The sequence below is a fragment of the Chelonoidis abingdonii genome, chromosome 1 (assembly GCF_003597395.2).
Source record: "Chelonoidis abingdonii isolate Lonesome George chromosome 1, CheloAbing_2.0, whole genome shotgun sequence".
Lineage (NCBI taxonomy): Eukaryota > Metazoa > Chordata > Testudines > Testudinidae > Chelonoidis > Chelonoidis abingdonii.
In genome coordinates, this window is record NC_133769.1 from 229,195,304 (window position 1) to 229,213,094 (window position 17,791).

General features: G+C 41.3%; 1 protein-coding gene across 2 annotated transcripts in view; it reads left to right on the forward strand.

Moving 5' to 3' along the window:
- The first annotated feature begins 959 nt into the window (after window positions 1–959).
- ADGRG2 (adhesion G protein-coupled receptor G2) overlaps window positions 960–17,791 on the forward strand; it is a 97,309-nt gene continuing 80,477 nt past the window's right edge. The window contains exons 1-2 of one of the 2 annotated variants that reach the window (XM_075060083.1): window positions 960–1,248; window positions 16,615–16,733. In XM_075060083.1, the coding sequence (XP_074916184.1) occupies window positions 16,616–16,733 (118 nt within the window). In that variant the 5' untranslated portion in view covers window positions 960–1,248; window position 16,615. Of the gene's footprint in view, window positions 1,253–16,614; window positions 16,734–17,791 lie in introns of both variants that reach the window. The other variant, XM_075060088.1, reaches the window with a different exon arrangement.

Consider the following 17,791-nt stretch of genomic DNA (forward strand, 5'->3'; position numbering starts at 1 on the left):
CCTGCCTTTTCTAGGTGTACTTACTATTTTTGACTGAAGACTGTTTCAGAAGACGGAGAAAAGATGGTTGACATCTGTCCTCTTAGCCCCAAGAGCAAACAATGAACAATACAAACAGCACAAAGACTTCCCTCCACCAAGATTTGAAAGTATCTTGTTCCCCCATTGGTCCTCTGGTCAGGTGTCAGCCAGGTTCACTGAGCTTCTTAACTCTTTACAGGTAAAAGAGACATTAACCCTTAACCATCTGTTTATGACAATACTAAAAAGTGTTTTTCATTTATAAAGGGGGTCACGCTCAGAGGCTTGCCATGTGAAAGGGGTCACCAGTACAAAAGTTTGAGAACCACTAGTGTTAACGCCAAAGCTTGTCTCTCACAGCAACAAAAGGTGATTCAATAAAAGATTTTGTCTCTCACCCACCTTGTCCCAGTAATATAAGGCACTTCTGGCGGGAGACTGGGAAGGGGGTTTATAGACATCTCTCTTGTTATGCTCCTGTCAGAGCTTCTTTCCTGGCAGCAGCAGTCACTAAAGACCTGCCAGTGATTCAGGAGACCCTTGATGAAATTCCCTCAGAAAAAAATAAACAGGATTTTCTGCCTTGAGCTGCGCCCAGGAGAATTGAACCCTAAAGAATGAGCACGGCATCCTGATGAATTGTTCCAGTGGGCACCGTGCTCTCCTGAGAGCGGGGGCGCAAACTCCTTTGAGGGGGCTGTAGCCCCGCTGAGAAAGCCAGCCAGTGTCTTGGCTCTGTTCCTCACGTCGGGGTTCCCCCCCGCGCCCGTCCCCAGCTGGAATGGAAGCTGAGATGGTTTGGCAGCCGCCTGTACACCCATGATTTGTGTTTCCTCGGCAGCTTTTCAAGTCAGCCAGATTCGGGACTAACCGTGCGAGAGGCGGTCCCGCTGCTCTGGGGCAGAAACACGGAAGGGCCACAGCCTGCGGGCGTTGCGTGGCGAGGGGGGCTCGGCGGGGGTCAGGGCAGCAGGGCAGCGCCCTGAGCACCCAGCGGCGGGACTGAGCCGCCTGGGAGTGCAGCGGCCCGAAGAGCAGCGCCCGCAGGGAACCCGCGGCCACCGCCGCAGCATCTGGCGCCTCGCTGCTGGGTTTCCTCCTCCCACGGGCGGCGGCTGCTCCAGCTGCCGGGACTGGCAGCGCCGCGAGCTGCCTCTGGCTCAGAAGCGGCCCGGGCAGCAGAGCGGCAGCAGCGAGCAGCGAGGGCTCCCCCGCCGGCGGGGCCAGGTGAGTGCCCGTCGCTGGGTGCGGGAGGAGAGGCACAGACTCTCGGTTACGGGCTCTCCAAAGGCTGCAAAGTTGGGAGCGGCTGGGCTGAGGTGGGCGAGAGGGGATTCGCTGGGGATGAAGGGACCTGGCTTCCTCCGTCTTGCCCAGTCCTGTTGCAGAGCAGTGGGGGAAAGCGGGTCCCGCTGGGTCGGGGGCAGAGAAGTACTTGGGGGAAAGTTGCCTGCTCAGGCCGGTGTTTGCAAGAGGAGGAGGCTGGTGCGATGTGTCTGGGGCTGGCCGGGCTGCAGCGGAGGATCTTGTTTAGCAGCCCGGCTCCTAGTCCTAGGTGAACGGGAGAGACGTATAAGCGTCTGATGAAGTGGGTATTCTCCTAGGAAAGCTCATGCTCCAATATACTACTGTTAGTCTATAAGGTGCCATAGGACTCTGTCACTTTTTACAGATCCAGACTAACACAGCTACCCCTCTGATAAGGTGTAAACACAGCTCTCAACCTGCCAAGGACCCAGCTGAAAAATATGCCCCTGACTCTCCCATAAGAAAAAACAATTGAAATAGCAAAGGCAGAAAGTGTGGGGCCATTGATCTACCTGAGTTCAGTGGGGTTGCACAAGTGTAAGTAGGACAATGTCTTGCCCATGCCTTCAGTGGGACCAAGACTTGACCCAGTGTCTGTAATAGGCATCACGTTTGGTTTAACCACTGCTCCGGGGTTGTGTTTCTGATATCAGGAATAAGCAGTGAGATGGCAGCAAGTTTCATTATGATATGGACATAAATATTGGTTTAAAATGAGTGGCTCCCCATGTAACTGAGCATGTTTGAGAGGTACTGCTGCTGGCTTTTATATGCAGAAAACCAGTTGTTGTGGCACAAATGAACTGTGGGGTTTTTATAGCATGTATCAGGGAGGCGGTGGGGACAGCTCAGAAAGAAAAAGGATGAGAACCCCTGCAATAGAGAATACCTTATTTCTGTAATGTGTTGACTGACAGGTTTTTAATGTTTGGGTAGATCATACTTTTTAATACCTGCATCATGGCCATGTTTCTGTATAAATCACAGTAGGTCAATTTTGCTCTCAGTTACACCTGTACTTGCCCATTGTTTTCTATGGAGATGAATGGGTGGAACTGAGAGCTGAATTCGTTGTTGCTTATCTTTTCATGTTACATTTTGAAACAAAATTGGTGAAACAGATGCATTTTAAACAAGATATTTTGAAAATCACCTATGTATGGTAAGTCATTTTATACTCTTGAGGGCATTCTGTGTCAAAAAACCCCAACCCCCCCCCCAAAAACCCATGCAATATTTTAAAATTCTGCAAATTTTATTTGTCAAATAAATCTGAAGGCTCCAGCATGGCATTGGGGGGCACAGGGCACTGGCTGCACAGAGGTGAAAGATCACTGGGCAGCTCTCCCCACCCCAGGTATGGACTCAGTGGTAAGGCTGCACGCAATCCTGACACAGCACAAGGACTGGGCCTGCTCCAGAAACACTCAGGGCCCTGCCCCTCTGTGCCAGGTGCACCAGGTATGGGCCGGCAGGCTCAGCAAGGCAGGATCCAAGTGTGGAGGGGCTTAGTGTGAGGGGATCCAGGTGTGGGTTGAGAGGATTCTGTGTGGGCCAATCTGGGTGTGGGCGGCTCATTGGGGGATCCAGGTGTGTGTGTTGGGGGCTTGTTGGGGGTTCTGGGTACAATGATAATGGGACTCTGCAGAGGGGATCAGCTGAAGGTAGTTGGGGCTCAGCAGGGTGAAGGGTCTGGGTGTAGGGGAGAAAGAGCTTGGCAGGGGGGTATGGGTGGGAAAGGCTCAGTGGGGAGGGTCCAGATGCAGCTGGTTGAGGCTTGTTGGGGTGGGGATCTGGGTGTGGGTGGCTTGTTGGGGTTGTCCAGGTGCAGCAGGAGTGGGGCTCGGAGGGTTCTGGGGTGGGGGATGAGGCTCGGCAGGAGGGTCTGGGTATGAAGGGATCTGGATCCACAGGGGTTGGATGGATGGAGGAGCAGCTCCCTGTACAGGGATCCTTTCCCCTGCAGTGGAGGAGTGATGGATGCTGAAAGCAGTGGGGGGTGGGGCTTTTGCAGAGCTTCTTTCAGCTGGGGGAGAAAACTGGTAGTGGGTCTGACCTACCCCCAGATGCCATGCAAAGAAAAAGGAAGTCCTATCCTTCCAGTCCAGCTGGGACTAGCAGCTGAGCCTGGTGCAGGGTAGGAGCCACCAGCTAGGTCTTCCTCAGTCCTGTCTACTGCCCCACAGTGATTTATCTCTCTGATGGCTGCCTTAGGCCTCCGCAACATACTGCTGGGGAGGGCTGCATGACTGCTCTTGTGGCTCCCCTTTGCTTCCCTGTCAGAAAGTCATTTTTCTGTGGGGAAGGAAAGAAATCTATGGGGGACATAAATTCTGTGCATGCCCAGTAGCGCAGAATTCCTCCAGGAGTAAAACTTTGAAACTGTATCTATTGCAGCCTATCCTCTTATGTCGCTTTTCATGAGGAATGATGTGCATGATAATTACTGAAACCATCTTTCCCTGAATTTAGAGAGAAAGGGTGGGTGAAATACAAGCATTCAAACTTACACAGGTCCTAAAGAAGAGCTTTGTGTATGCTCAAAAGCTTGTCTCTTTCACTGGCAGAAGTTCGTCCAATGAAAGACATTACCTCACTCACCTTGTCTCTGTAATATGGGACTAACAAGGCTACAACATCACTGCATTTCCCTGATTTTGTCATTTTGTTATGCTGAATTCAAAGAAAATGTTTCTCTCTTTCATCATTTAGAGACTGTATTTATAACTGGTTTTTATATACAATATTTTTCTTTAACTCTTTTTATAGTGCACAGTTTTACATTCATTGTTTGCAGTTGCTGGCAGCTGTATGTATGGGGATGTTGTTTTGATTTGTGCAAAGAACACCAAACAAATCAATTGTAAATTAATTTCTTAGCTTTCTGTATGTCATCTTGCATATTCTTAACGTGGCAAATCTGCTTAGATTCCCTTTACTGTTTTTATACCCTAAAATTATGGGCCAAATGCTGCTTGTCTTACTTTTGTCTTTAATGTCATCACTGGAACTATCTGCATGAGTAAGGTATGCAGGGTTTGGTTCTATGCGAGGTGACACTGGTGGTGTTTTTGTTTGTTTGTTTGTTTAAAATTTTTTGTCAATAAAGAGTTGGGAAACAGTCATTGAACTAAACCAAAGAACAGAAACCGCTAACTTTGCCATGTTATAATTCAAATATTACACATTGCTAAGAAAGCACACATATTGCAATTTATGGCTGAAAATCATTTAAAGAGTGAAACATTTGAAAGGAGTCATATAATTATAAATAATGTGTAGATCAAGTTTGCTTAGCTGTGAATTGGAGCCAATACAATCTTTTCACATACATGAAGTGGCAGTTAGATTCTAATATTAATATTTTAACTGGCTCTCTATAGGTCAGATGGAACCTGTGAGCAAATTTTTCTTCCTTAGTACATTCCAAATTGAATTTCAGGATTTAGTATTTAATACCTCAATATATGTGGCTCTAGCTGGGTGAGTGGAATGAAGAAGGGACTCAATTCCCATTCTTAAATTAATTAGCTTCATTTATGCCACCTATATTGGGGGTTGTGGGGTTGTTGGCAGAACTCCCCTTGAATGCAGTAGTAATTTTGCCTGACTAAGAATAGAATGGCATGAGAGGAAATATAGGAAGAAGAGTTACCTTTAAGTTCTGACAGTTTTAGCGTGTATGAGACACGATAGTAGCTTCCACAAATATGTTGCTTTTAATATTAAACACCATATTTGAGTTTTGAATGTTGTATTTTCAGCTAAAAGCTAGACCAGAATGTATTTGAAGGGCAAAATCCTAATAAATAATTTTAATGTATAGAAGTATGTCTAAGGGTTTCGCTCTTATCTCAAACACATGAACTCAAAAAATATTGCTTATTTTGTAAAATCAACATTGTGTACATATCAAGAGATTGATTTTTATAAAATATACAATAATAAATGCCTTATATGAAATTATACATTAATGCTGCTCATTTGGAAATCAGTCCTGCATTTCTTATGTGCCAAAAATTCCTTCAAAGTAAATTAGAGACAAGGTTGGTGAAGCAATATCTTTTATCGGCCCAACTTCTGTTGATGAGACAGACAAGCTACAACAATTTGAAGTAAATTTAAATTCAAGGAATACAGGATTGATTATATCCTTTGTGCAAAGACCAAGGGACAAATCCTGTTCTTCGTGCTCATGAGCAGTATCACTCATGTGAGTGGCTGATCAGAGTTTGCTTCCAAATGTAAAGTAAGGATCCAATTCTGAAATTCTGCAAGACTTCAGTGTGAGTGTAGTCTGCATCAGGACTGTGGGATCAGGGCCAAGTTTTTCAGTCACTGTATATAAAATTTGTAGGCATTTAAAAGGTTGAGAGATATTGGACTTTTCATGTGTTTATTTTAGTCCCCACTTCAGGCTTTTCCATACATCTTAATGGTTATGTGAGCTGTAACTACACAGACAGTTCAGGTATCTGGTATATGAGCAACTCTGTGGAGTTGTGCCATTGTTGTTCACAATTTGTTCCAACAGGTGGGACTCAAAATAATGCCTTATCAAAGTGCTGGTTATCTTTTCTGATCTGATGGTCCTCTTGTGTTTTCGGAGACAACTGCTCAATTGCAGCCTACTAACTAGTACAGAAAAAAAATTCCTATCATCACAGTAGTTGGGATCATTTGGTAACTTAAAAAAATTTGTTTTTGAAGAAAAGAGACAGTAAACCACTTGTAGACGAAAGAGCAGATGGAGAAAAAAAAAACATACTAGAGTTTTGGAAAAGTCTGGTCAAGTTAAAATACTTATTTACTTCATGGCCTTCAGAAGAAGTTACTAGAATTTGTACTTAATATTTATATTATGTAAAATTAGAATGAGATAATTTTAGTTAATTTTTTAGTCACCAAAACACTAACCACAAATGTAGCAATAGACATGTTCTCATTTATAGAGTTCTTTAGAGGATATTAATTGAAGAAGCAATCCTGCAAGATGTTATGATGGGCGAACCTGAAGTTGTCACACAAGATCAAACATGAGTGTTTAGGAGCAGTACAGACTGCATGTACCAGGAAAAGTGAATAATGTATATACACTGATTAGGAACATATTATTGTGGACTCATTCAAAAAACAAAATCCGGTTACTGGTATCTATGGATATTTTAAATATTAAAAACCCACACGTTGTACTCTGTAGAGAATAGTTTAGGCTGGCTCTCTGCCTGGATTTGAGACTTCTGGGCATGCTGGATTATGGATATTGCCAAATTCTCCATTTTAATTTGTCTTCCAACCATTGGATTTTGGATTGTTCCATGTAGATTTTGCACCAAATTAATTCCAGATGTTATTGTTGATTTCAGTGGAGTTAAGAATAAACCTGGCCCATTATACCTGAGATTTTTTAGCTTGTGTGCTGTCATTACAATAGCTATTCTGTGCATACACCATCTTTTTCACAATGACATGAAAAAGTGAGGTTATTATATTCATGTTAAAATAAGTCAGTACTTTCCTCAGCGTGACTCATTACTGAGGAAGCTACTCACTTTATAACTGTTGATGATGAGCAAGAAGGAAAGAACCCAGATTGAGTGTCAGGTTCCAGACTGAGTTTGCCAAGCTGACACTTATGCCTGGCCTACACACAGAAACTGAATTGGATTTAACTAATTTTTTTTCTAAAACAGTGGCTCTCAACCTTTTCAGACTAGTGTACCCCTTTCAGGAGTCTGATTTGTCTTATGTACTTCAAGTTTCACCTCACTTGAAAAGTACTTGCTTACAAAATCAGACATAAAAATACAAAAGTGGAATAGCACACTATCACTGAAAAATTTCTTACTTTCTCATTACTACCATATAATTATAAAATAAAACATTTGGAATATAAATATTGTACTTACATTTCAGTATATAGTATATAGAGCAGTATAAACAAGTAATTGTATGAAATTTTAGTTTGTACTGACTTCACTAGCGCTTTTCGTGTAGCCTGTTGTAAAAGAAGGCAAATATCTAGATGAGTTGATGTAACCCCTGGAAGATCTCTGCGTATCCCCAGGGATTTGTGTATCTCTGGTTGAGAACCACTGTTCTAAACTGAGTCAGTTAAAGTAGCCTAATCTTCTTGTGTGGACACTCAGACTGATTTTCAAAGTGGCTAATATCGATTTAGCTTAATTCAATTATATTAGCCCAACCTCAACACCTGGTTTGGCCTGACCTTTGCCCTTCCCTTTCTCAGACAGCTTTTTGTTGAGCCTTTCTGTCATGTATTCCTTCTACACCCTAGTTTTGCAGGACTGCTACTGGCAGACCAGGCTTCTGTACTATAATATGAACTGGCTACAGAGTTTCCTTCCCAGGGAGATACACCAGATGCATTCCCTGTTCAGATTCTTTAATAGACTGCCAAGAATGGCTGTTGTGAACTTAGGTACATTATACACAGCACCACTTGGGGGCTGAACAGTATAATACAATTTAACATGCTGTTAAACTCTCCTTGTAAGGGAGCCCTCCGTGTGCCACATACTGCACCAGCCAGGAGCAGCACTAGTGCAGCCAGGAGCTCTCCTGAGACAGTGTTTGGTGCAGGAGGGGCAGCATGTGTCTGCCCCTTCCATAGCACATACACCAAAGTTAGTGTAGTTCCCAGTGCAATATGTTGCCTAGGCCATGCTCCCCACCTCATGTCAGACCAAAGCTATACGAAGAGTGAATCACTCCCTCAAAATGAAGAGCCATTAGCTTCTGTGCTTAATGTTTATTTGGCCATTGGGATACAATAAAAGTGAACTCTGATTTTTATTTTTTTTAAAGTCTGCTAAATATTTCACCTTGCAACTCCTAAGGAATTCCAACAGCTGCAAGGAGATAAGAGACCTGCTGAATCCATAAAGTGAGGTATAGGATGAAATCACATCATCATTTTGCTTTCTTTGCTTCTGCTTCTGCTGCTGTATGAGCCAGGAGAGCATGGAAATGAGAGCAGGGGAGACTGTTTCACTACTCGCATGCGTGCACACACACAGGAAGATGGAGGAAGTTTAAGAGTGAGTTTTCAGGAGAAGAAGAGTATTCTTCTCTCTGGCATCCGTGGCTCTAACTTCAGTGTCTCCAAGACAGTACTGTGAAAATATCTGCCTTGCTCACTGTTCTGACTGTGTACATCTCCAGCTTCAAAACCTCTTAGAGTATGTCTACAGGGCAGCTGGTAGTGAGTCTCCCAGCCTGGATAGACAAACTTATGCTAGTGGGTCTTGAGCTAGGAACTAAAAATAGCAGCATGGACATTGTGGCTTAATCCCTAAGGACTTGGAGGTCAGGTAGGCTTGGGAGCCTGAACTTCAGCCTGAGCCACAACATCCAGACCGCTAGTTTTGGCATAATAGCTCTAGTCCTGCTAGCATGAGTCCGTCTACATGGGCAAGGTGGCTTACTCCCCACTGCAGTATAGACATGCCCTTAATGGTTCCTCTTGCCATCCACATCAAATTTAAGCTCAGTAGCTGAATTTCAAGGCTTTGTAAAATTTTGCTTTTCTTACTTGCCACTTCTTCTCTTGTCCCTTCTACTGAACTCAGACTACATGCCTAAGTGCTTCCCTGGTCTCCATCTTCCACTTACCTCCTTGACAACTTGCATGAGGCCCTATATGTTTGGAATTTCCATCCTGACTTTGTCTGCCATGCCTTCACACTTTTCATGAAACCTATAGCGCTGCTTAGAGTAGAGTTTAACAACCTCCCACCCCTGAGGCACTGAGACATAAAAGCAAACATAGCTACTTTGTTGCTTATTACATCTCTTCCTCCTCATCCTCCATCCATATTTTGTCTGTTTAGTCTGTAAACTCCTTGAAGCAGAGACCCTGGCCCCAATTATATGTTGCCTTAAGGCTTTTATGTTGATCCAGGCTTAAAGACTCTTAACAGATCTTTCTCTGGGGGGACAGCCCATGTGTAAAGTGATTTCTTGGTCAGTGTAGATCTTTGTGAAACAGCTGTAAGATGCTCCCTTTTTCATTCCCGGGACCCCAGCACATGGGGTATGCAAGTTAGGGGGAAAGGAGCGAGTGAGGCTGTATAGCTGCTCTCACTTATTACAGACTGAACTATTTCCAGAATGGCCTTGGAATAAAAGGAGACACAAAGGTGACTTAAGACTATAAACTGCCCCATTTCTGTACTGGATGCAAGAATTCAGGAACTCAGAATTGGGGTCTTTGTCTCTGGAAAAGCACTAGCTGCACTTCTAGTATTATATAAAATAAGTCAAAATAATGCAAAATCCAACATTAGTTCCATATTAAAGTTAAGATTTACATGCTCCCAAAGTCAGGAAATACAAAAGGTAAGGCTGAATGTACAGTCTTTTGGATTCAAACGAAACAGCCCTTATGTTTCATTATTTTTTATTGTGTCTGACACCAGTCACTCAGACTGACACTAAGTTTAGGCTCGCAAGAGTCTTAGTCACTGAGTAGATGCTTATTGGAAAAACACCCAGTAGGCTATTACACTCATGAACTGCACATATGAATTTTATATGAGTTTGTTTATACTATGTCTCAAACTTCAACAGAGTTACATGAGTGTAACTCAGGCAGAACTTGGCCCACTGTGCTTGGCTTCTTTGCATTTGTTAGAGACCATCCAATACCAATAACCTAGAATAAGTCAAAATATATATTCCCTCTCAAGGTTTTTCCCCTGATTACCATTAGCAGCTAAGCCAATGTTTTGAGATGCTTTGCTGTGATGTACATACAACATTTTGCTCACTGTGAGCAGCTGAGAGGTTTAGGATATAGCTTTCTTTAAAAGAAGTATTAAACATATTTTGAAGTATTAAACATTACTTGCATCACTTTTAGCCATTCACAAAAGGCCTACAAAAGGGGATGGAGGAGGGGGAGTTCTCCGAAGCCAGGGAAGACTTGGCTGCTCTAGAGAAGGACTATGAGGAAGTTGGCAGGGACTCTGCAGATGGGGATGAGGTGGAGGAAGGAGAAGATTATTAAACACTTGTTCTACAAAAGCTTAAAAGTGAAAAAAAATACATTGTATTGTAGACAAATTGAAACAAGAAATATCAATTAAATTAAGCTTTACTTGTGACATGTTGGATAGACTAGCTGAAACACACATTCAGGACATATAAACACTTGTGGCGGCCAAAGGAAAAGGTGGTATTCTATCAGAAGATAAACTGATGTTTACAGACTACTTGTATATCTCAGTTTGCAATCGTCGGCCTTGTCTACACTACAGGTGAAATTCGATCTAAGCTACGCAATTTGAGTTACGTGACTGGCATAGCTCAAATCGACGTAGCTTAGATCTGCTTACTGTGGGGTCCACACTACGCTGACTCCCATTGTCTCCCGTTGACTCCCCTTACTCTTCTCGATCAGGTGGAGTACAGGAATCGACAGGAGAGCATCATCTGTGGTCGATTTAGCGGCTCTTCACTAGACCCACTAAATCGACCACCAATGCATTGATCACCATTTGTCGATCCCCTGGTAAGTGTAAACATGCCCATTAGAAAACACATACACAGTATCATTCAAATAATTCTTTTACTGTCTTCTGGAAAAAACTGACCACCTCTTCCCCCTTTCCTCCCCTCCCAAACTTAGGACAACATTTTTTGAAGTATGGTGTTATTTCTGCTGTTAAGTCAATGGATGTTGTATGTGCCAGATTTAACAGTGACATAAGACTTTCCAACATAAGCATCCTCCCCATTACATCTCTCTTACTTCAGCCAAAGTTTAAAAATAAACTAGAAGTTTTACTATTTTCTGATGCCAATCTGGAAAATAAGGGAGCGGAGCTGATGGAAGAAGCTGATAGTCTTATTCTTATCCTGGAGAAAGCAATGGGAAGCACTGAGAGAGAGAGAGAGAGAGAGAGAGAGAGATACCTGCGCAGTCCCAGTCATCCTTCCTGTGTCTTGCTCCTTACTTACTTTTTGCGGCTGGCATAATACAGGCTGTCTGTTGTCACAAAAATGCAACAGAAAAGGCTTACTATTCCAACACTTCCAACTTCAACAAAGAAAATATATCAAATTGCAACATGACACCAGAAGAATGAGAAAAATATCCTCAATGTAAGAAAGTGCTAAATATGTCTATATATGAGTGATCTTTTGGAGACATACTAAAGTACAGTATGGCTGCTAAGGGTGAAATCCTGGCTGTAGTGACTTCAGTGGAGCCAGGATTTCACTCCAGGTCCTTTTCATATCACTGCTAATGTTCTGCTTTTATTTTAAAACTGTGTTGAGTTAATATAATACAATTGTTTTCATATGGCCTCTTTTTGCTCCAGTTATGTTTTTAACTTTAGATAAAAGCTAAGGAAAATTAATATTAGAATAATTAAAACAGAAAAATAAATAAAAATATTAGATTAACACAATTTGCATAAGGGTTGTTTGCTAGAGGGAGCTACAAACTTTAAAATTACAATAATGCTACTTTAAGGTATGCAAAATACTGTATGGAGTTTTTAAATAATTCTGTAATGTAGGAAAATATTTGTATTAAAGCCAGAGGTCTTTAATGGGTCTCTCTCTAAGTAATAGATGCATGATTAGAACAAAAGAGAGTAAAGTGCAACAGTAGACAACATCCCTGGTAGTTAGGTATGAATGAAGGACCATTAAGAATGTCTGAATTTCAAGTGTTTATAATGATTTTAAATGGTGACAAGTTGTTCTGGATAAAGTTGGACATAGTATAATAAGATCCCAGTAGTTTAAAGTGTAAAGAGTACAAAAAAGAGAAACACATTGGTTTTTATATTCATATTCTTTTTGCTTAGTTGTATTAAAAAAGAACTGTGGAGGCTTTATGGAACTTTTAAAATTCAGTTTCACAAAGAGTACGGTACAATGCAAGACAGTAATGTTCATAGTAAATACCATCTGTTTCATCTAGAGAGACTGAATTGGTTTTAAACCCACTCAAAAAGTACTTTTATCAAAAAATCAAATCCTCTTTAGAAAATTGCTATTCTATTTCAAAAGTGCTGGCACAATATGGCACATGGTTTGGAAAAAGCAGTGGATGGCACCATTGCACCATAATAAGGCTATAACTAATAAAGGTCTGCTCTAATTCAAACAACTTGCACATTGTAAGTAATACTAACAATCATCTTAAATGTCATTACTCGAGAACACCAGTGAGCTGTAACTTAAATATAGTCAGCTATATCCGTAGTGATCCTTCCGGAGTTCTTTAGCTCTAGTTGTTGCAGTCTAACACGTTTGGACTGCTCTGCAACTGTGCATAAGAAATATGGGGAAGTTCACTCACTGCAATTAGATGTGGCACAGCAGATGTTCCCCCCGCTCCCTCTACTGTGGTCTGTTTCTTCTTGTGACTCATCCTTCTAACCATGTTACGTTCAGTCTCATCCCTTCTGGTAACTGAATGGAACAAAAGCAAGCATCCGATCCCTCCGTTCAGTCTGCTGCCCTCAATTCAGGGCCCAGTTGTCCATATGCCCTTTCTCAGGGCTTACAGTAGACCATATGCCCTTCACAGGGGCTTTATGCCACCTTGCCAGTGGCTGGTAGGGAATCCAGGCTCATCTTCTACACTGGGTTCCAGTCCAGAGACTCTAAGACAGGCAATCAAAGTTCACACTTCCAGACTCCCTGCTGCCACTTCTCTGGACTTCTTCCTACCAAGGCTTTCCCTGGGGGTTCTTCTCATCCTGCAGGATCCTTCCTGTTCCGTACAGGTCTCTTTACTCCCTGCTACCATGAGAGTGACAGCAGATTTCCTCCCTCTCTCCCTGCAACCTCTCAAACTTCAGTCCAAATGCCCCATAGACTTTACCATCACTCTTGGGCTTCACTGCCTCCAGCTGCCTTTCAGCTCAAGACAGGGCACGTCTGGACCCATGTTTCACTGTCCTCAGCCTATCAGGTTTTCTCCTGGCACAGGATCCACCAGTTCTGATGCCAGGCCTCCTGGGCTCTCTCCGCCTTTAGCCTAAGAGAGGAAACCTCTCTACTTATAAGCTGGGTCTCCTCCATGGCCTTCCCTTCCCACTATCTTGTGCTCCTTTTTTTATAAAGATCCAGCACCAACTTAGCTGGGCTTGATCACCAGTTATGTCTAATACCCGTCCAGGTGCCATCCAGTGGCCTAATTGAGCTCAGGCTCCTGTTACCCCATGGTTAACCAGTGTAGAGTTTATAGACCCCATCACAAGAAGCTTCCGTCTTAGTGATTCTGTATCATATGTGCTCCGTTTACAAATGAAAATATGCTGTTCTAACTGCCAACTCTGCAAATTCAGCCTGGGCACTGAGAGTCAAGCTGACTTCTTTCCTTCTCCTACATGATCACAAATACTCAACTGTTGGCCAAATTCTATCCTCACTTATTACCCGCAACCCTGCTGTCTCCAGATTATGTCCTCAATTATACCTTTGCAATTCCATTAACTTTTATAATCTTTATTACTAGTAATGATGCACAAGCCAGAACCCACATATGTTCTCAGGCTGCAAATTTATTGTATTCTTATTACTAGAAAACATGGTTTCCCAATGATTGAATTATCATATGTGGTACAAATTGTATTCCAGTAGTTAGTTATAGCTATTGGAATACTGTTTGTGTACTACTATACAGTAGTGTGGTGTTTGGTTTGGTTTGGCTTTAAATACATGTCTTAATACATTATCTTAGTTGTCTAGTATCAGAGGGGTAGCCGTGTTAGTCTGGATCTGTAAAAGCAGCAAAGAATCCTGTGGCACCTTATAGACTAACAGACGTTTTGGAGCATGAGCTTTCGTGAGTGAATACCCACTTCGCAGATGCAGAGGAATTCCAGGGGCAGGTAAAATCTGACACCTCAGCTCAGGATTAAACAAAGACTGTGAATGGCTTGCAACTACAAAACCAGTTTCTCCTCCCTTGGTTTCACACCTCAACTGCTAGAACAGGGCCTCATCCTCCCTGATTGAACTAATCATTATCTCTAGCTTGCCTGCATATATATATATATACCTGCCCCTGGAAATTTCCACTACATGCATCTGACAAAGTGGGTATTCACTCACGAAAGCTCATGCTCCAAAACGTCTGTTAGTCTATAAGGTGCCAAAGGATTCTTTGCTGCTTTTAGTTGTCTAGTTTCTTGTAGGTGTTATATCCTGATTTTATATCAGGAATGATTTTCAAGGAGGGAATTAAATGAGGATAAGGTAGGAGCCTTGTGCATCAGTATTGTATGTGACATATAATAGGAAATTTGCTCTTTAATCTTCTGGATGCTGCTTCAGACATGCCTAGGGTTCCGGGAAGTTCACAATTCAACTGTTGGGTGCTAAGTAGTACAGCCGATTGATTGTGCAATCTGTATGTGTTGAGTTTGTTGTCTGAGAATATCCCTATGGGTAAATCCCTTGCCTTGCAGAGGAAGGAATTTGCCTATAAAACTGAGGAATTGGTTTACAACTTGATTTTTGTTAGGGGGAGAAGTCATCTGAGGTCTGGGGAAATTTGCTGTATCTTAAGGTAATGGCTGCAAACCCACACCTTTTGAATGGGCACCTCATTTATTTATGAATCAGAATAAACAATAATAAAATATATTATGGCACCAAGACCCTGAGAGTTTAACAACTCATATTCCCAGGTTACATACATAAAAGCATTTAAGCACAGGGGTCTTCGTAATCAGTCTTGGGACAATTAAAGTAATTCTGCAGTTCAATCAAATGCAAATATATAGTTTTATTTTTAGAAATTGGAACAGAGGTGAGCTGAAGACTGACTTGGAATACATTTCCTGTGAATCTCTGAGGTGCTTGTTTGTCTTTAGATTCTGGTGTTTCTTTAATTACTTTATTTTTTATCTAGTTTCAACTCATCCTTGCTAAGACTCATGATCTATGTTAGCTGACTCTTCCATTCTAATGTGATATTTCTTTTTGTTCAGTTTTAGGCTCTTATTCTTTGGTCAACTGAGTTTTTCTCTAAAGGGCCTTTCTTTGAGGTGTTTAATTTCTGTAGCACACATGATAACATTACCCATGATATGCAGTACTTAACTTCTTCCAATTGATAAAAAATATTGGTACATTTCTTCCTTCAGAATTATTTCAGAAGGTGATGATATTCCAAATTATAGGCTGCATACTGTATCTCCAAAATGCATATAATATACTAGTTTCATCATCTCAATAAATCTACCTGTACTCATTGTTCCCAACTACTATGGGATTTCTTGGTTATTGTATAGCTATTGGAAGCCCTGGCTGATGTTCATGTCGAATTGCTCTTATTTTGGGCTAATGTGTTTTTTCTGTATTTACATTTGAGACATTTGAGTGATACATACAGATTGCTTCCACGCTTTTCCAACCACTTTTTTCCTGCTCATTTCTTTTGTTTGGTCCAATTCTTCTGCAGTGCAGTTGGCCCTTATCAAGGTGGATACATTTGTTCTTTCCCTCTCAGATAATATAAGCCTATTAAGACATTCTGATAGACCTTTAAATATCAGCACCTTCTTGCAAGTACCTGCAAAGTCACGGGCCAAGATTTTCAAAAACAAGTGCCTAAAGTTTTAAATATCTAAATAGATTTTCAAAAGTGCTGAGCACTCAGCAGCTCTCATTGACTGGTATAGCTTTGCACTGCTCCCATCTCCTGATACCAGCACTCGTCTGTCATAGTATATCTGTAGTAACTATTCATTTTGTACTAATAAAATATTTTCATTAATTTGAATGCTTGCAATGGTCTATTTTTCAGCTCTAACCTAAAGATAAGTTTACAAATGTGCACTTTCTGCAAATAGGAGGGATCCTATCACAAACTAAAGTAGTAATTGCAGAAGTATGGTACATTGTTGGAGATATATATATATAATTTTGGTGTGTCGCAGAGTCCTAAGGTCTGTAGAGTATCTGATATATATATACTGCATGTATTAAAGGTAATGCTTTGAAGTTTGTTTGAAATTGTAATAGAATCCCTCCTAACTGCAATAAGTGCACATCTATAAACTTAACTTTTGTTATAGCAGAAAAAGAGAAGATTAACAAGAATTTCTGGGTCATTCCACATTCTAGCCCTCTACAGGAAGAATGTAAGGCTCATTTGGGTAGAAATAGCAGAGCTGAAAAGATTTACATCCATGGCTTCGAAGTATCATCTAATGTAATATCTACAATCCTGTTATTTTGCTGATCATTGTTATAGACTATGATTTTTTTTTCCCTTGTGTGTTCTAGAATGATTGCCTATGGAGTGCAGCACTGCTGTGCTGGCAAAGTCCAGGAGCTTTTACTGAAATTCAAGATTTCTCTAGCTATCATTTTACTTCACGTGTTTCTGGCTACCTCGGACATACGTAAGATATCTTTTTCCTTATTCATCCAACATTGATAGAGTGTGTGAGTGTGTGTGTGTGTGTGAGAGAGAGAGTATATAATCATTATTAATTTTATGGGTGGGATTTTTTTCACAGATACTCATGATTGGCCAAATTCCACTCCCATAGAAATCTATGGTAATATACCCATAACATCAATGGGAGCAGTTAGATCAAATCTGAGCATTTCTGAATATCCTACATCTACATTCTTTCTTTATTGCTAATAAGGATATCAGGTATAAGTAATTTCTAATTAGCTATGGGTAAGAAAAATAAAATACAACTTATTTAATAGTAATATACCATAGAGATGGTGTAACAGCTTCTGTGCCACTCTTTGGCTATTGGGTGTAGCTCAGAGAAAGGAGGTGAGGAACAAATTCAAGTGTCAGAAGTTGGCAATTTTATGCTGCTTCTGGTAACAATAATAATAAACTATTTTATGGATATTCTTTACAGAGTTATTTTGTTTCTAATAAAAATAAGAGAAGCAGCATTGTTTTGTGCATGTGGTACAATAGATATGGGAGACCAGTGATTTGGGTTTTATTTCTAGCTCTGTCACTAACTGACTGTATGACCTTGGACTAGTGATTTCACACCTCTGTGCCTCAGTTTCCTTTTATAATGATGCTTGTGTTCCTTTATAACGCATTTTGACATCTAAGGATGAAAAGTGATATATATTACAGGTAAAGATTAAATGTTTCATACCTCATGTATTTTATAACGCCTTATGCTTAATTTTAGAAACTGACTCCTATGCTTTGTCATGTATTTACACCCCAGGAAGTCAGAGTTTTTATAAATTTAAACACATTTAGCAAATGCAGCAAATGGTGTGACAGCATTGACTATAAAAAGCAACAAAGAGTCCTGTGGCACCTTATAGACTAACAGAAGTATTGGAGCATGAGCTTTTGTGGGTGGAATTTGGTACAATGTGTGACAAAGTTCCTCCTCCACCTTTGTGGGTCATGCGCTTATTGGCAGATTTGTTCACCTCAGTGATCTTCCCTTCTTGTGGAACCCAC